Genomic DNA, 19436 nt, shown 5'->3' on the forward strand with positions numbered 1-19436 from the left:
GGAATAGCTTTGTGCTTAAGGGTTAGAACCAGGGGCCCCCTGCAGGCTCTGGGTCTCCCCAGGAGCATGCACCTGCTGTCACCTGCCCTCACACAGGGGAGACAGGGAGGCACCACCTGAACCAGGGTCTGCTCCAGGAAACCTTCACAACCGGGCTCCTGCACCCCCACTCCTGTCTCCCAGCACCACGCTCAGCTCCAGTAGCAGAGAAGTCGCAGCACGTCCCTCACCCCCAAAGTCCCTAAATTAAAAAAAAAAAAAAATCACCAAGGTTACATGATTTCAAAATTGGTGAGTTGAGAGGGCCTGCGCACTGCGATCACAGCCATTATCACACGGCGGTATCCCTTGATAATGGCTATCCATGTTCACATCGTGAGAATGGAACCATTGTTTATGTGCGTCCTAACTTCTGAGAGGGGATGCTAATGACTAATGTGCTGCTTTCATAGTCAGCATTGTCCTTTAAAATATTTCCTGCATTCTAGAATGATATTTTCTCAGAGTTCATTAAGTGCTGGCATGACTGCCAAAAAACACAGTCCAAAATCAATAACTTTGTAATGGAAGTTAGATATGATAAAACACCAGGAAAAAGCCCCAAGAACTGTCGTGACATGTCGAGCAGTTAATTTAGCAGTGCCTGCACCAGGAAACACTAGAGATGTTAGTGTTTAGTAAATAAAGACTAGCATAAAGGCCAAAATATTCTGAAGTGGTTGAAGACTCCTCCCCTCCCTTTTAGAATGATTCTTCTGGAAAATACAGTGTCAAGTTACTCAAGTCTTGAACTGCCCGACATCTTCGGTAGCATATCCTTTCCATAAGGTGTGATCTCTCCTTAAACGAAATCATGTAATCCATGAGAAATTCTTCATGTGGGGACCGTGGTTGCTGGTCCTAAGGGTTTGCAAAGACTGGGCTGGTTCCGATACAGCACGTGGCTCAGGTCAGAGGTGGTCTGGAATCTGGGCAAAACCTGAAGGTATTCATCTTTAGGAAATTGCAGCTGAAGGAGTAAAAGCCATAAACATTACAATGGAAGTTTAAATCCCCATGTTGTCTATGAAAGCATCCCAACCTCATCGGAAATCCTGTGTCCAAAAGGCTACGCAGGACAAAGTTTCAACAGTGACACCATGTGGTGAGAAGGGCTAACTGCGATGGAGCCCCAATCACACTACAGAGTCCTTTGTTAGAATGTCTTCAATCAAACCCATGTGTGGAGGAGGACTGTGTAATTGGGAAAGGAAGTGGGTCTTTGGAACTAGGTGGGCTGACACGCAGAACTTTGTCTATCCCAGGAGAGGCCGGCAGGGTGAGGGTAGGAGTCCTAGATGTATGTCTATGTGTTTATGACCTTCTGTCTTTCTCAGGTGACATGGGTCACTCGTACAAGTGCCAGAACTTGTTGAATATGCCAAGAGAGCAGCAGCAGCAAGAGGAAAACTATATGTAAGCAACTTGAAACTTCACGTGACAATCCTTCCTGAAATTATAAGGATAGAGACACAAAGTCCTTCATTCTTTAAGGAAAATCTCAGAGCAGCAAGTTGCTTGGGAAAGTTGCCAGTAGTTTCTCTACAAGTATGGAAGAACCACTACTGTAGACTGGGAAAATGGCCACAACCATTCATGCTCCTTATATCCATGCCCTTTGCAGGTGACTTTGCAGGTCTCTTCTGAGAAGTGGAGACTTTCCTCTACACTTTGATTCTGAGCTGGTCTGGAAGGAGGCAGGCGTGAGGTTGTATTACTTCCTAGCTTCCGACTCGAGACCTTGTGTGCCTCTGCTCACACTCTCAGACTCCCACGGCCTCCACGAGTAAGTGCAGACTAGCCTCCTGGTAGATGAGAGGCCACATGCAGCAGAGCTGGTCAGCGGCTCCATCTCAGCCAAGATCAAAGACACGTGAAAGAAATCTTTGAGCTCAGCAAAGCCAGGCATCCTCAGACCTCCTATAATCCCCCAGCTCACGGCAGTAGGCACATAACTGAGGCCACCTTAAAGCAGGGGGACCCGACACTGACTCCATGACTTATAAATGTGTGTCATTTTCAAGAAACAAAACTTCAGGGCGCTTGTGTGGCCTCAGGGGTTTGGGCATCTGCCTTTGGCTTGGGTCATGATCCTGGGGTCCTGGGATCAAGTCCCACATGGGGCTCCCTGCTCCTCAGGGTGTCTGATTCACCCTCTCCCTCTCCTGATCCCCTTGTTTGTCTGTCAGTTAATAAATAAAATCTTTGGAAAAATAAATAAACCAACCTTAAAAAAGTGACACATGCTCTTTTACATGAAATGCCTTGAGACAGAACTATCTCAATTCTCTCCATTTCCAAACTTAGATTTTCTACTCTTTTCCTGCTACAAGGATGTGGGGACATATTCATTCAATCATTCAGTTGTTTGTTTGTTTGTTTACTTCTCTGTGTGTGTTTTAGGGTAAGGCACTTTGATAGTTTTGATGGGGACACATGGTGCAGAGCATGAGAAAAATACAGATCAGAGCATGAGAAAAATACAGCTCTGGGCCACCTGGCTGGCTCAGACGGTGAAGGATCCGACTCTGGTTTTGGCTCAGGTCATGATCTCATGGGTCATGGGATCAAGCCCTGCATCGGGCTCTCGCGCGGAGTCTGCCTCAGGTTTTCTCTCTCTGCCCCTACCCCACCTGAATGTGTGTGCACACACATGCTCCCTTTTCTAAAATAAATAAATCTTTTTTATATAAAAAGAAAATAAAATACATATTGGAGGCACCTGGCTGGCTCGGTTGATAGAGCTTGCGATCCTTGACCTCGGGGTTTTGGGTTCCAACGCCATGTTGGACATAGAGACTACTTAAAAATTTTGAAAATCTTAAAAAAAAGGAGCACCTGGGTGGCTCATTCGGTTGGGTGTCTGCCTTCGGCTCGGGTCATGATCTCAGGGTCCTGGGATCAATCCCTGCGTCGGGATCCCTGACCAGTGGGGAGTTTGCTTCTCTCTGCCCCTCTTCCTGCTTGAGCTTGATCCCTCTCTAATAAATAAATAAAATCTTAAAAAAAAAAAACTTTTTAAAAAAAGATTTTGTTTATTTATTTGACAGAGAGAGACATAGTGGGAGAGGGAACAGAAGCAGGGGGAGTGGGGAGCCTGATGTGGGGCTTGATCCCAGGACCATGGGATCATGACCTGAGCTGAAGGCAGATGTTTAACGACTGAGCCATCCAGGTGCCCTTAAAAAAAAAAAAAAAAAAAAACCTTAAAAAAAAAATCTGATTTAAAGTCTAGTTTGGAAAGAAAGTTAGGAAGCCTGGCCAAAGAAGCTACCCACCAAATTTGAATTCAGACGACATAGGATCAATTGACAGCCGTGTGACCTTTGGATAGTTACTTAATCTTTCTGAGTTTTAGCTTCCTTATCTCACAAACAGGAATAAAACCTGGCTCTCAGCATGGTGGGGAGGGTCCAAAAAATTGGCAAAGGACCGTGCTCATGGGTCAGAATCACTTTCCACCTCCTGACTCTGCTTGTCTGTATCTCAGAAGGGCACTGAGCACTACCTTCAAGTTAGGATCACCCCAAGTAGGAAGGAATCTTCCTGAATTTAGGAGGTGGCCTTGCTTTCAACAACCTCTCACATACAAATCAGCCCACACAGGAAACAGGGTCCTCCCAGCACCCTGTGCTGGACTTCTGCACATTGAGAGAGAAAGGCGTGCAAAGAGCACCCCCGCACATCAAGTCTGTTGTGATGTGGTGAGCTCCCCGTGCCCACGGAGCTACAAGTCATCTAGGTGACCCTTGTGGGGTTCACAGCCTTGCCTGGGAGACTCAGCTGCAAGGAAGGCCTCTGACCTGGGACCTGCTGTCCTGAGGTTTGGCTCCAGGAATGGCCCACGTGGGAAGCCAGGCCTGCCTCAGTCTGAGAGCAGGAAACAAGAGCAGGGGATGGATATGATGGAGGAAATAAGCTGGGAATACCCCTCATGTCTTCTTTGTTTCTCTGAGGGACTTCAGCTGCAACCAGAACATGCATGAACTCGAGTACACTGACCAGTTTGGGCTCCTGGCAACGAACGTGCTTGTTGGTCAGAACCTATCATGGCGCCAGTCCCACCAGCGCTTACTGAAGCTCGCGTCACCTCACGCTGCATTCAGTCCCAGGCCATAGGGAGGGGAACCAGCCTGAAGCGAGAGAGTGGTGAGCCCCGCTGCTAGCCCCAGCTAGCTCAGGTTTTGCACTGCCATCCTCCCCATGCCTCAGTTTCTCCTTGTCACCAGGGTATTCCTTAAAAGGGTGGTTGGGGAAGCCAGATTCTCCAGGCAGCTTAAGTCCCTAGCGGGAGGCTGCAGTCATTCAAGCCCACACATCCTGGAGGCTGATGGCCTTAGGAGATCACGCCCCCTTCAGACACAGCTCAGACAGGACTAGCTTGACCGGAGTTAAGACTCTATGGGCAGGGGCACCTGGGTGGCTCAGTGGGTTAAGCCTCTGCCTTCAGCTCAGGTCACGATCTCAGGGTCCTGGGATCAAGCCCCACATCGGGTTCTCTGCTCAGCAGGGAGCTTGCTTCCTCCTCCTCTCTCTCTCTGCCTGTCTCTCTGCCTACTTGTGATCTCTCTCTGTCAAATAAATAAATAAAGCCTTTAAAAAAAAAAAAAAAAAAAGATCCCATGGGCACATCAAGTCTTTCTGCAGGGCAAGTGCTTGATGGAGCTCCGTGGAGCAGCAGAGTGACATCCAGAAATCTGTCCTCATGTCTGGGTTGACAACACTAACAGTGGGAGGGGCAGCGGGGGGGGGGGGGGCGGGTGCGAACATAGTCTGTGGGGGATTAGGGACGGGACCGAGACCAAAACGGGATGAGAAGGCAGACAAAGGGAGAGAGGGAGGTAGAAGGGCCAAAGTTGGAGGGAACATCGGTGAGTCGAAGGGCAGAAGCTAGAAATGAGAACACACTGAGACACCTTCAGAGATGAAAAGAACACACAGGCGGCACCTGGCTGGCTCAGTTGGAGCATGCAACTCTTGATCCTGGGGTTGTGAGTTCGAGCCCCATGTTGGGTGTAGAGATTACAGAAAAAAAAAAAAAAAAAAAAACCTTTAAAAAATACTAAAATAAAACCTATCTTCCTATTTGTGCCATCAAGCTGTAGGCTGTGAAGGCAGGAAGTGGGGTTAAGTCCTCTTTGCTCTTCTGCTGCTTGGCATCATGCCCATGGCAACCCTAGGCACTCAGTGAACAAATCAATCAGGTATTTAAGCCAGATTTTTCAGACAGAAGGGCAGAGAGAGAGAAGAGTGTGGCTCTGAACTGCAGAGTCAAACACATGCTTTCACGTCCCCGTTCTGCCATTTCCCAACTGCGCGACTTTGAGCAAGACTTCCCCTCGCCGAGTTTTCCACGTGACGCTGAGGCAGGGAGTAAAGGTCTGCAGGGCTCGTGGCAGGCCGTCTGTGTAAGCTCCTGACGTTAATGCCTGCTGGTCCGGTCATAGTCGTCGCGGACAAGGGACACAGGGACTGCAGTGAGTGCATGGCCCTGGGCCCCCCGGGTGGTTCCGTCAGTTAGGCATCTGACTCTTGGTTTCGCTCAGGTCATGATCTTAGGGTCGTGAGATGGAGCCCTGCAATGGGCTCCGTGGCAGGGAGACAAGTCTGGATTCTCTCTCCTTCTGTCCTTGCCTCTTCCCCACGCACACATGCGAGATTTCTCTAACAACAACAACAACAAAAGCAGGGCACGATAGCCTCCGATTAATGACCTCATCTGTAACGTTGTAGTGCCTTTCCATCCTAACTCTAGGTCCAGTCAAGTGAGCTGCTCTGGCTGATGGGACAAAGGTATAAATTTGATGCAAGCGAAGGTATGGAAAACACTGCTCCTTTCTGGGGCATCTGGGTGGCTTAGTCAGTTGAATGCCTGCCTTCGGCTTGAGTCATGATCCTGGGGTCCTGGGATTGAGCCCCGCATAGGGCTCCCTACTCAGCTCCCTACTCTGCCTGCCATACTCCCTGCTGTGTGCACTCTCTCTCTGTCAAATAAATAAGTAAATAAAATCTTGGGGTAAAAAAAAAGACAGCTTCTTTCTGAGGCCTTTCTTGGACCTCTGCCATTGCAGGGTAGCCTGCTGGCAGGATGCAGGAGTCATGCAGAGGACAGCCAAGGTGTCCCAGTTGAGGCCATTATACATCAGCCAACCCCCAATTATTACAGATGCACGAGGAAGCCCAGAGAAGGTCAGCCAGGTCGAACCAGGTCAGCAAGACCACTCAGCCAATGGTTGCTATTTGAAGCCACTAAATTGAGAGTGACTTGTTACACAGCAATACTAGCTTTTACAGGGGTCATGGTTGTCCCCGTCTTCTAAAACTGAAAGGTAAGCAAGAGAGGAAGTCATAGTCTGCCAGGTTTTATTTGTAGAGTCTGGTGAACTTGAACCAGAGGAAGCTGTGGAAAGTACTTTGGGGAGCCACAGGGAAGGGATGACAGAAGTAGGTCCCTTCACCAGACCCCGAGTGAGCCCTTCACGTGAAGAGCGGGAGACACCTAGAGCGGGAGGTGGCCATGGGGCCAGTCCAGGCAGGGCTGCCCCTGGGAGAGCGAGGCTGGAGGGGGACAGCTTGCCTTAGCCTGGTGCCCTGCGGGTCTCAGACCCGGGGGTCATACACCCGCCCCATGAAGACAGGGAACCTGTGCCGCTGGTCCCAGAGCAGGAAGATGAAGGGCTGCTGTACTTCGAAGACCAGCAAATTACGGGCCACAGAAATCACCGAGGCTGCCGCCGCCTCCACCCCAGACTCTGTGAGCTCCAGCGTGGCCTGGTGCTGCATCGCGGAAACCTGAAGATCCATGTCCTCGGTCAGCCCGCACAGGTTGAGGTCGTAAAGAAAGTCAAAGAAATCTAGATCATAACCAAGACAAAAACAAAGAGTCAAAGAGCAGCAGGAGGGGTGCCTGCCTGGCTCAGTCGTTGGAGCCTGTGACTCTTGATCTCAGGGTTGTGAGTTCGAGCCCCATGCTGGGTGTAGAGATTACTTTAAAAGAAAAAGGAAAAGACAGACCAACATGAAAGCCTCAGCTACTGGAGACATCTGTCCTAAATCTTTGGAATTGGTCCCAGGTCAAGTTTTCTCTTTGTTCTCCTCCCCTGCTTGTCACATTATATATTGTGCCTTCTGGTAAGAGTTCGTGGGATCCTCTATCAGTGGGCCCATTTTTATTCCCACCACCACCTTCTCTGACGAGGTGAGAGGCCTTGCCCCACCCGCCAAAGAACCCTGAGAAATGATGTCCTTGTTTCCAAGGACCCCAGAAGTGAGGTCATATATCAGAAAGAGGTCATGTTTTATCAAATGAGGTCATATACAAAGATGTAATGTCATATACTAGGAAACCAGTTCACCCATCAGAGAGTCAAGTTCTATCACAGAAAATAAAATGCTACATCTGGACATGAGGTCAAGATCAGGAAGTGAGGCCAAAGGTTAGGTAACAGAGTGTTGCCTCCTCCAAACTCAGAAGGGTCCAGACTATCATCCAGACAGCTTCTTGCGTAGCCCACGAGGTGGTTGAGTGTTATGAATGGTCCTGGGGAAGGAGTATCTATGACTCATCCTGGTCACCTGTCCTAGTGTCTTTGTCACAATGAACCACGGTAGAAACAGTCGAGCTGGAGACCTGGGTTGGTGTTCTTGCTCGCTTCTAACCAGCCCAAGGGACCTTGGGTAAGTCAGGTAAATTTCAAGTCTCACTTTCCTCAACGATCCAATGGGATAACAGCACCTTCCCCTGTAACTCACGGGACTGAGGCATGACCTGACATTACGGGTGTATACAATACTCTAGAGAGGGCTAAACCATGCTTTAAGAACAGCCCCACCCCACCCCACCCAACAGCCGAGGAGCAATCCTGAGCTGCCAGGGCTCACTCAGTTTCTCCATGATGGTCAGCATGTCCTGGTTGCTCTTCACTTTGATGCGGGGCAGCGTCAGGAGGGTGGGCTGGAACTTGCTCATCTCCAGCTTCTTCATGATGGCCTTGAAGACAGCGGGGTTGAGAGCCTTCTCCAGGTCTTCAAGATGGTGTTTTATGCTCTGAGGCATCAGGATCACCAAGCTCAGGTTGTGGGAGAGCTGCAGCTGCCCCACCTGGAGAACAAGAGACACACCTTATCCGTCTTCTCCTGGATCCCACCCCCTAAGTCCCAAGGCTTATCTTCTGTCTGCTGCCACCGTTCATGCTATCGCAACAAGCCACAGCTGGACCCGGGCTCCCAAGCTTTATGACAAAATGAGGAAGGCAGCTGGGTGGACAGTGCTGGTCTAATCCCATGCACATGAGATATGGAGGAAGGAGTATGGCTTTCTGATCACACAGGCCGAGGATGGCACCCTGACTCTACTTCTGACTAGCTAGGTAATACAGGCAAGTGATTGACTCTATCTGAACCCTGTTCCTTCCCCTTCCAGTGTGCTGTGTATCAAGTGTGTAAGAGGCAGGGGCACCTGGGTAGCTCAGTTGGTTGAGCGTCTGCTTCTGGCTCAGGTCGTGATCCTAGGGTCCTGGGATCAAGCCCCACATTGGGATCCCTGCTCAGCAGTGAGCCTGTTCCTCCCTCTCCCTCTGCCCTTCTCACAACTTATGCGCCTGCTCTCTTTATCTCTCTCAAGTAAATAAATAAAATCTTTTAAAAAAAAAAAAAGATTTTATTTTTAAGTAATCTCTACACCCAATGTGGAGTTTCGAACCTACAATGCCAAGATCAAGAGTCGCATGGTCTACCAACCAAGTTCTCCAGGGGCCCTGGTGCTTTTAAAGACTTTTTTTTAAAAGATTTTATTTATTTATTTGACAGACAGAGATCATAAGTAGGCAGAGAGGCAGGCAGAGAGAGAAGGAGAAGCAGGCTCCCTGCCAAGCAGAGAGCCTGATATGGGGCTCCATCTGAGGACCCCAGGACCACGACCCGAGCTGAAGGCAGGCTTTAACCCACTGAGCCACGCAGATGCCTCCTTTTAAAGACTTGATGGCTCTTTGCAGCCTACAAGATTAAGTATAAATGTCTTAGTGTAGCATTCGTGATTGTGGACAAGCCAATCCTAGCCTACCTTTCAAGCTGGCCATTAAAAGGACTTCCAACTGGTGGTCAGACAAAAGTATGACACAGGTATAGGACCCATAGGTCTAATATATATGGGTTCTCAGAAGATAGGGATCAGGGGCCCCTGGGTGGCTGCGTGGGTTAAGCCTCTGCCTTTCGCTCAGGTCATGATCTCAGGGTCCTGGGATCGAGTCCCGCATCGGGCTCTCTGCTCAGCGGGGAGCCTGCTTCCTCCTCTCTCTCTGCCTGCCTCTCTGCCTACTTGTGATCCCTCTCTCTGTCAAATAAATAAATAAAATCTTAAAAAAAAAGAAAAAGAAAAAGAAAACAAGGATGATGCTGAATCCTGCACGATGCCCAGCAATCGTGCTCCTAACAAAGAATAATCTAATCCAAAATGTCAACAGTGCCAACAGGTCCTGTGCACTGACCTTGAATCTCAGACCAAAAGGTTACCATGTTGTGGTCTTGACTTTTCCAGCCGGTAACCCGACCATACCGGAGTTGGTAAGTCTAACCTCCTTGGTTGGGTAAATGCTCTTAAGTCCCAGAAAGATTCAGAATTAAGTACAGGTATGAGAAAGTAAACCAACTCCATAGTATTTTTCTTTTTTTTGTTTAATTCCCTTTTTGAGAGAGAGTGAGCTTGAGAGCATGAGCAGGGGGAGGGGCAGCGGGAGAGGGAGAAGCACACTCCCCACTGAGCAGGGAGCTCGATCCGGGGCTCCAACCCAGGACCCTGCGATCATGACCTGAGCCGAAAAGGCAGATGTGTAACTGACTGAGCCCCCCAGATGTCCCCCAACTCCATGGCATTAACATCAGGGTACACTGAGGGTAATCTGTGTGTCTTATTCAAATAGTGCTTATAATTTTTTAAGAGAAGTCAGACATACTAGTTTTATGCTTTGAAGCGAAAAGGTATAGGATAATTAAATGGGAGAAGGATATTGAGATGCTGGTGGACAGCTTATCTACCCTTCGAATTTAATTTTTATTTCGCAGTGGCCTTTGAGGCTGGGAAGATATGGCCAAGCAGGGCTGTCATTCAGCTCTGATGGGTAGCTGACATGCTTCAAAAGAAAATCAAGTACATTAAACTTACCCATGCCATTCTGGTTCTGCTAGTTAGGAGTGGTCAACTACCAGATAGGCAGAGATGGGTGGGCGGAAAGGTGCGTGAAGGATTCTTTTTTTTTTTTTTTTTAGATTTTATTTATTTATTTGACAGACAGAGATCACAAGTAGGCAGAGAGGCAGGCAGAGAGAGAGAGCGAGGGAAGCAGGCTCCCTGCGGAGCAGAGAGCCCGATGCGGGGCTTGATCCCAGGACCCTGAGATCATGACCTGAGCCAAAGGCAGCGGCTTAACCCACTGAGCCACCCAGGCGCCCCTGCGTGAAGGATTCAGAACGGTCAGAGGTAACCTTTTCTCTGAAGCCTTCCTGGGCACCCCTAAGTGGGTTGTACCCTTCACCACCATCCAGTGACTTCATTCATTTATTCAGCAAACCTATAATGAGTACTTATTACATGTGGTATTGTTCTGGGCCCCCAGGGATAGGAAACAAGGCAGGTGAGGTTTCGGTTCCTCGGGGAGAGACAATATCTCAGGGAGACAAACAATACTGTAATAAAATAAGCAAATATACAACCTAATTTCCTATAAAGAGAAGTACCATGAATATAATCAAACAGGGCAATGTTTCAGAGTGAGGCAGGGGCCACTTTAAGAAACAGGAAGTTCTCGGGGCTCCTGGGTGGCTCAGTGGGTTAAACCTCTGCCTTTTGGCTCAGGTCATGATCCAGGGTCCTGGGATCGAGCCCCGCATCGGGCTCTCTGCTCATCAGGGAGCCTGCTTCCCCCCACTCCCCTTTCCCTGCCTCTTTGCCTACTTGTGATCTCTCTCTCCGTGTCAAATAAATAAATAAAATCTTAAAAAAAAAAAAAAAAAAGGAAGACGAAGTAGTAGGAAGTTCTCGCCATAGAGGTGACCTTTGGCGTGACACTCAGGAGTGCAGAAGGAACAAGTTACGTGACAATATGAGTGAGAAAGGGTCCAGGCGGAGGGAAAAGTTAGGGAAATCTCCCTCCCAAGGTGGACCAAGCCTGGCACTACATCACTGGGTATTCTCCCAATGTTTTCTATCTCCTAAATCTGTGTCTTGTTGTCCTAACAAGGCAGAAATATCTAGATATATCTAGAAATAACTAAAATCTTCTGGGATCCACAGTCAATCTTCCCTCCCTCCCCATCCGCTGAAATTTTACTGCTCCATTTCTGCAAAGGAACGTAAGTCATTTACCAAGTGCACACGCGTCCACACCTACCACATACATGCACACACGTCTACACCTTCCCAGATGCGGGCACACCCACGCATGCATGCGTTACAGGGGCACACAGACACACAGGACTTGCCAAGCCGCCAGGGGCTCCTGGTGGGTTGACGGGAAAGAGATACAGATGAACAGACTCACTTCTGGCCGTTCGACGTGGTAGAGATGAAGAAACTTTAGAATCCTGCTCTCCAGCCTAAAATAAACAATGCCTGCCTCGGCCAAGCTAGAGAGGGGAGAAGCACAAAAGACAGGGTAGAAATACAGATGGAAGAAGTAGACATGATGAATTCGTAAGGGTGTAGTACTCCAAAGCGATGGGGCCGTAGCAGGAAAGATATCAGGACCCGCCAGAGGCTCTGAGACAAGAGTGGGAAGGGGCGAGAACATACCCTGGCCTTCAAGGTCGGGTCATTGAAATGGGCCACGGGGTATTTCTTGCTGTTCATCATCGACGCTTTTATTACAGAGGATTTGAGGTAAAAGGGCTCCATCGAGGTTCTTTTTGGATCAAATGTTATCTTCCACTTGGCTAGAGGGAAGGAGAGAGAGGGTCACTCTAATGCTGGTGAGAAAGGATGGAGACAATTGAAAAGCCCCATTAGAAGGGGGTGGGCCGAGCTCGGTGGGATCCAGGTGTAGAATTCGGGGTTGGGTGGGCTTTGAAGCCAGGAGAGAAAGGACACGGGATGGAAAGACTACTGGGTCCAGGGCTCCCTTACCACTCAGGTAGACGGCATTGAGGAGGACAAGGCGGGTGTCAGAGGGCAGACTTTCCAGCAGCCGTGTGATCTTGTGGTTGGTCTTCTCTGCCACCCAGGCATTGATGAGTTCCGTGTTGCTATCACTGTCATTTCCCAGGACTCTGGGGCTGCTGCCATACAGGCTCTGAGAGGCATTCACAAAGCCATCCCGTAGGACCAGGTCTGGGAGGAGGGAGCAGGTGGAGAGAGGGAAGCATGAGTCCCCCAGACATTCTCTCCCTTCTAAGAGGATGGGAGGGAGTGTGTTTCCTACTGCTTTCAGCTCACTGCAGGTTGGAGCCAGGGTCCAGCCCACTCCTCTTACAGATACCGCAACTAAGCCCTGAGAAAGCAAGCCCTGGACTTAGGGCAGGACCCCTCCTAGGCCTTGGCTGTCTCTCCTTGCAGTGCACCTGTGGCTTGGCGAAACAACTCAGATACTAACTTCCATCTGCCAGTGTTTTCCCTTGTTTCTTCCCTTAATTCAGCAGGGAACCCACTCTGCTTCCTGGCCTCAGTGGAAGCTCATGGAAAGACTTTCTGGCTTTTGTTCTCCAAAGGTCAAGTCCACTAAAGAAAACAGTGTTTGAAAGAAATTTTTCCTGGACTGCACAGATAATATCGAATGCAGTTGTATTCTCTAGCAATCTAGCAAGACAGAGGATTAAGTTGAATTCTAGCAAATAAGTAAACGCACTGTTTCTTGATCACCTCCGACACAGCTTTTTTCCCATCTCTAAAAGAGGGTATTTTAAAAAAATTTTTTATTTATTATAAACATATAATATATTTTTATCCCCAGGGGTACAGGTCTGTGAATCGCTAGGTTTACACACTTCACAGCACTCACCATAGCACATACCCTCCCCAATGTCCATAACCTCACCCCCCTCTGCCAACCCCCCTCCCCCCAGCAACCCTCAGTTTGTTTTGTGAGATTAAGAGTCACTTATGGTTTGTCTCCCTCCCAATCCCATCTTGTTTCATTGATTCTTCTCCCACCCCCGTAACCCCCCATGTTGCATCACCACTTAAGAGGGTATTTTTTTTAAGAGAACCAGGCTGGTGGGTTTTTTGTTCCTCCCCCTCCTCCTCCTCTTCCTTCTTCTTCCTCCCTATGTTTTCTGGTTTGCTTTTTGTTTGTTTTTTAAGATTTTATTTACTCATTTGTCAGAAAGAGAGAAAGCACAAGCAGGTGGAGAAGCAGGCAGAGGGAGAAGCAGGCTCCCTGCTGAGCCGAGAGCCCGATGTGGGGCTCCATCCCAGGATCCTGGGATCATGACCTGAGCCGAAGGCAGCCGCTTGACTGACTGAGCGACTCAGCCGTCCCTGTCCTCTGTTTTCTACAATGAATGATATTGATTTTATAGTTGAAAAAAAAACCAGAATTTATTTTTTTTTTTCCTTTTAAGGGGGCGGGGGCAGGAACACCTGGGTGACTCAGTTGGTTTCATGTCTTCCTTTTGCTCAGGTCATGATCCCAGGGTCCTGAGATGGAGCCCCACATTGGGTTCCCTGCTCAGCAGGAAGCCTGCTTCTCCATCTGCCCGCCGTTCCCCCTGCTTATGCTCTCTAACAAATAAAATCTTTTAAAAATAAATAAATAAAATAAAGAGGGAGCAGATGAGATCTTTAGCTTTCAAACCTTTTTAAGGAGCAGAACTGTCCTGAAAGAGTCATGTCTGAAGCCCACGGTTAAAAGGGCTCTGGTTGAGGCTGGGTGAGGGCTCAGAGCCCACCTGGCTCTATCTGCTTCCCACAGGAAGTGGTACCCCCACACCCACTTGGCCTCCCCAATGCCCCTCGGCTCCCATCATGACTCCTGAAGCTGCTCAGCAGAACCCCAGGGCTCTGGGGAAGAAAATTTGAAAATACCTGTATCAGATCATTTTGGAAGCTTATTAATCTTATTATATCTTAATAACGTAATATATGTAAATGACCAAAAATTCAAAGAACACAAAAGTACAAAAACTAGAAGCCTCAAGATTCCTCTGAGCCAGTTTAACAAAACACTGTTTATCTTGAGCTCTCTGGTTCTACTGATGAATGAAAGCAGAAGGACATTCTTATTTTAACAAGCGCTGATGAATGGAAAGGACTTGCCCAAGGTCTGGGCCCTCCTGCTCTCCCTGAGACAAAGGGCGTTCCTGCTGAGGCCCTTACCTGTTCTGCAGTCCATCCTTGATGTCCTAGCTCTAACTGCCCTCTGTCCTCTTTCCCCTCTTTCTGAGGCATCAGGTCCTCCTCAGAGTCCTCTCAAAGTCCTGCTGGGCAGCCGCTGGCCTTTTCCGGGGTGCTCACCTGGGCTGTGGAAGATCTGAGAGACTGCGGTGAAGCCTTTGGATGTGAAAGCCTTCAGGGCCTGGTGGACACAGGAGAAGTCCTCGGGGTAGGAGAGGAGGCTCTCCAGGTTTCTCTTGGTGCTGTTCCCAGCCCCTGCAACAAAGGGCAGAAATGAGGAAAAATTGCAGGGTGGGAGGGGGTTGGAGGACTGGGCGTGACAACCCTCATTAGGACAAGGATTGAGGGACCAGGCTGGCATGGGTCAGGGCAGCGGGGTTATTTCCTGCTGTGGAGGGGATCACCAATCATCAGAGCGGGGACGACTATTTCTGAAGACAATCCAGAGGTCAGAACGAAAGCAATGGGGAACGATGATGAATCATCCCAGTTAGGCTTTCCCAGGACTTCGAATCCTCTCTGTTTTCTACCCAATTTCAACCCCAAACTTCTACCCAATTTCATCCCAGAAAGCCTAGTCCAATCACTGCCTGTTTCACACGATGGTTGAGTTGGTTTGGGTTTACACAGGTTTGCACTGCGGGCAGGGACACTAGCTCACTATTAAGGGGAGAAATCAGAGGATCACAAAAGAGCATGGAGAGTCAATACCCCTTGAGTTATTAATTTTCAAATATCTATTGTGCCCATTTTCCCTGTGGTAACAGAAACAACTCCCAGAGCACTTACTTGGTTCCAGGCATCACAAGTGATCCTCCCCTATGAGCTCACTGTATCTTCACAATACTTCCCTTTCACAGAAGGGTAATTACTCTCCCTATTTACAGATGAGGAAACTGAGGTTTAAGAGCGTCAGTGATCTGCTCTACTCAGGATCCCAGAGTTAAGTGGAGAAGGGAGACAAGATTCGAGCCATACAGGCTAGGCAATAAAGAAATCTGCCGGGCGCCTGGGTGGCTCAGTGGGTTAAGCTGCTGCCTTCGGCTCAGGTCATGATCTCAGGGTCCTGGGATCGAGTCCTGCCTCGGGCTCTCTGCTCAGCAGGGTGCCTGCTTCCTCCTCTCTCTCTGCCTGCCTCTCTGCCTACTTGTGATCTCTCTCTGTCAAATAAATAAATAAAGTCTTTAAAAAAAAAAAAAAAAGAAATCTGCCGAAGTCAATCCACTGCAACGTGCCTCCCAGGGGACACCTCGCAGTTTTGGGGGTTCCTAACTGGAGAGTGTAGGTAGAGCTTTATGCCATGGGAACACCTCTCAGGAAGAGGGAAGACAGGGGATTAACATTTTTTGACCTCCCTCTAAGCCAGGCTCTAAACGCTCTTCTTTCTTTCTTTCTTTTTTCCTTCCTTCCTTTCTTTCTTCTTAAGCATTTTATTTATTTATTGCGAGAGAGATCACAAGTAGGCAGAGAGGCAGGTGGGGGGCGGGGGGGTTGGGAAGTAGGCTCCCTGGTGAGCAGAGAGCCTGATGTGGGGCTCGATCCCAGGACGCTGAGATCATGATCTGAGCCGAAGGTAGAGGTTTAAACCACTAAGGCACCCAGGCGCCCCTAGTTTCTTTTTTGAAGTATAACCACTTCCATTTCACACCTGAGGACTCAGGCTCAGAGATGTTAAGTAACCTGCCAAGGTCACACAGCCAGTAGGCAGCATTAGTAGGACTTTACTCTCTGTCTATCGCTCATGGTTTCATCTTCCTTGCTGCTGTACCCTGACACACGGCTAAGGACTTCAACCCTGTTTTATATGTTCCTGCGTAGTCCATGGGGTTTTGTAAGCAAGAGAGCCTGTTCAATCACTGTTAAGTGAAGGAATAAATGAATGCTCACCTCCCCCACCCAAAGTAGCCCAGGTTTATGGCCTTCCCCCCAAGGCATGGCTTTGTAGGCACCTGGGTTGGGAACCCTCATGGGAGGATCCAACATACAACTGGGAGAGAACTTAGGTTCTTACCAAGCAGGACCTGGGTTAGGAGGCTGGCAATGCTGAATGGAGAAAAGGCCATGTTGGTCTCTGCCTTCTTCGTCGCTGAGAAGGCATGGTAGAGCTTCACAGAGAAGTCTATCAAAGCCTCCCTCAACTCAGACTCTGCCCAAGGAGTCTCCAACTCAGAGCAGGAAGTGACAGGCTCTGGGCAGAGGGGCACAGTAGTGGGCTGGATGGGTTGAACAGTGGACTGGATGAAGGGCTCAGTGGTGGCTGTAAGAGTGGTATTGGCTGTTACGATGGTTGAATTGGTTGGCGACAAGGTGGAAGAGCCCATGGCGTGTTCGGTGGGTGGATTCTTGGTGATCTCTCCCTCTAAGATCTGTCCTGCGCTTTCCTCTCGCCAGCTCTCTGCCGTGGAGCTGGGGCTAGTAACATTCGGATTTGAGGAGGCTCTAACCTGTGATTCAAGAAACTGAGTTTCATTTTTCCTACCATGAAGCACAGTCAAAAACTCTCAAAGCACTCACACTCAAAGCAGGAAGGGAAGGTGGGGATGTGGAAAAAATCCTATACCAGAGACTGATTCCTGGGAAAGTCTGGTGGTTAAGGGACCTGCCCTGAAGCTGCCACCCACTAGTTCCTCTGAAGAAGGGGCAATGCAGGAGCCAATGTGGGTTGAGGCAGAGGTAAGGGGTGGGCAGGGACTCTGTTATCACTGAGGAATCGCTGCCATAAGAGCAGCTGCTTCCCAGACTTCGGAGCTGAGAGTCCATTGCCATTTATTTGTGTTCTTGCAATTTCTTTAAGTGTCTGCCTATCTTGGCTCACCTGCCAGGCCAGCAGAGAGATTTGAGCTTCTGACCCCTGCATGAGAACAGTGGTTTTTCCAACTGTGGGTGGCAAGCCATTAGAGGAAACCATCAGCATTCTGGAAGGTAGGAAGGAAAGAAGGAAGGAAGGAAGAGAAGGAAGGGAGGGTGAGTCAGAAGGGGATGGGAGTAAGGAAGGAAAAAGAAATAGTATAGACCAGTGGCTTTCAATCAGAAACAATTTTAATCCCTGGAGACTTTTGGCAATGCCTGGAGGCATTTTTGGTTATCACAGGAAAGGGAAGGGAATTGGGGGTAGGGCAGAGATGTTAATGGCATCTAGTGGGGAGAAACCGGAGTAGGGCAAAATATTCCAATAATGCACAGGATAGCCCCTCATAATGAATTTTCCACCCCCCAAATGTCATGGTTTCTGGGTTGAGAAAACATGTGTTCTCCCATTTCACTGATAAAAGAAACCAATGCTGAGATAGTAACAAGCTCAGGGTTACCCAGAAGCTGCTTGTCTGACTGTGATTCTAGATCCCTCGCTAACCACGGTAGCACCTACAGATTCTCTAAGGGCACTCCCCAGGCCAACTTCCACACACTACCCTCAACAGATAGCCAAAGCAGGAGGCCACCCCCCCCCCCCCCCCCCCACTCCCAAACTCCCAAGCCGATGGGACCTCTCACTGGGATCCTCCACCAACCCTCCACGCAAACCCGAGTCAGCTGCCTTTCCTGGCGTTTTGACAGGTGCAGCCCAGGAAGGACTTAGCTCTCCGCAGCCAGGGCCCCACCGCACAGCTCAGCTGCAACCCCTTGCTCTTGGATCACAGAATGCTGTCCATCTCCTGGCTCTCTCTGGCCCTTCCGCCTTATTCTCCACTTTATAAACCAATACAGGTAGGTTCGGAGAATCGACTTGCTCAAGGCCACCCTAACTGCTGGGCAGAGGGCCGGGATTAGAACCCGGCTCTTGCCTCGCTCTCTCTGAACCCCGGTGCAAGGACCACCCTTGCTGATCCCAAGAGGTGCTCTCTTCATTCTCCGGGCCCACAACGGTTAATCCTCAGCCCCCCTCAGAGGGGCCACTCACCCCAGCCAGCAGCAACAGCAGCAGGAGGGTCAGCGCGGTCAGCCTGGAGGCCATCTGGGCGGCGGCGTCAGCCCGGACCTGCGGAGCCAGCCGGCTACGTTGTCAGCGCCGAGCCCTGGGGTCCTGGGGGCCTCCACTTGACTCCCCGGTCTCCAGCCACCACCCTGAGCCCGCCCCCATTCCATTCCGGGACTTAGCCCCCAAGCACGAATTCCCTCCTCCTCCCGCTCCCCCGCCCACCTTCTCCCAGGCTCCTCCCCCTATTTTGTTTTCCCCGAACTGCTTCCCTTTCCCGGCACCCGCTGGCCCTTCCTTCCCCCTCCCAAGCCCGGGTCTCCATACATCTGTTCCACCCCGAGAGTCCTGCTTCAGTCTAACAATGACGACCAGAGGCAGCGGGGGCAGGGGAGGTCCCGAGGGGGCTGGGCACCACAGCTCGGGCGGGGGCGGGGGCGCCCCGGGAAGAGGGGCACGTGGGGGCGGAGGGTAGGACAGAAGTCTTCGGTGGAAGCAAGACTGAAGAAACTTCAGAGATAAGAAAGGGGGGCAGGAAACTCGGGAAAGGAGAAGATCAGGACACCCCGCTCCCAAAGCCCCCCCCCCCCCCCCACCATATCACCAAACCTGCTCCAAACTCCCCGTGGCTGGACAGCTTCAGCGCCGACTGCGCGGACAGTCCCACAGGGTCAAGGAGGTGGGGTGTGCGGTGGGGTCGGTCTTGGCTATTGGCTGGCCCGGGACACTGCCCGGTTACAAATTAAGGATGATTGATCGCTGATGTGAATTCCCGTAAATGAGGATGGGCCGGACCCCTCCGTCGGGTCTTTGTGGGCCGGGCCTGAATTCAGCCTGAGCCCCTCGGCAGGCAGCCGAGGGTGGGGAAGCTTGGGTAGAACGTCTCAGCTCCAAGGAACCGAAGCTCCTCTTCCGTCGTCATGGGTTCTGATAAAAACTGCGGAGTCCCAAAATGTGCTCTGTAGGTGACAAGCAGCCGACTTTTCGGGAATTGCTCTGCTCAGCTAATCCTCAAAGTGACCCTTTGGAAACAGGTCCCATTGCGCCCATTTGATAGTTTAAAAACCTGGGCCTTAAAGCAGTTAAACGTCTGGTGGGTGATCACCCTCCCTTGGAAAACAGCCGGGACTGGGACCTAAATGGCCTGGAGTCCTAACCTCCACC

The 19436-nt window shown here is 50.0% G+C and overlaps 1 protein-coding gene across 2 annotated transcripts; it reads right to left on the minus strand.

Moving 5' to 3' along the window:
• Nucleotides 1-6385: 6385 nt before the first annotated feature.
• Nucleotides 6386-18988, minus strand: SERPING1 (serpin family G member 1). 2 transcript variants are annotated; one of them, XM_059405137.1, is made up of 8 exons: nt 18882-18988; nt 18258-18335; nt 16371-16803; nt 14480-14614; nt 12155-12358; nt 11825-11964; nt 7921-8140; nt 6386-6893 (listed from the first exon to the last, which is right to left on the minus strand). In XM_059405137.1, exons 2-8 carry the CDS (start codon nt 18309-18311, stop codon nt 6640-6642), a joined length of 1440 nt encoding a protein of 479 aa, XP_059261120.1. In that variant the 5' UTR covers nt 18312-18335; nt 18882-18988; the 3' UTR covers nt 6386-6639. The 2 variants fall into 2 exon arrangements, with proteins under 2 accessions (XP_059261120.1, XP_059261128.1); XM_059405145.1 differs by lacking the exon at nt 18882-18988 and having other exon boundaries at nt 18258-18435.
• Between the last annotated feature and the right edge of the window lie 448 nt (nt 18989-19436).

Source organism: Mustela nigripes, chromosome 1 (genome assembly GCF_022355385.1).
Source record: "Mustela nigripes isolate SB6536 chromosome 1, MUSNIG.SB6536, whole genome shotgun sequence".
Taxonomy (NCBI): Eukaryota; Metazoa; Chordata; class Mammalia; order Carnivora; family Mustelidae; genus Mustela; species Mustela nigripes.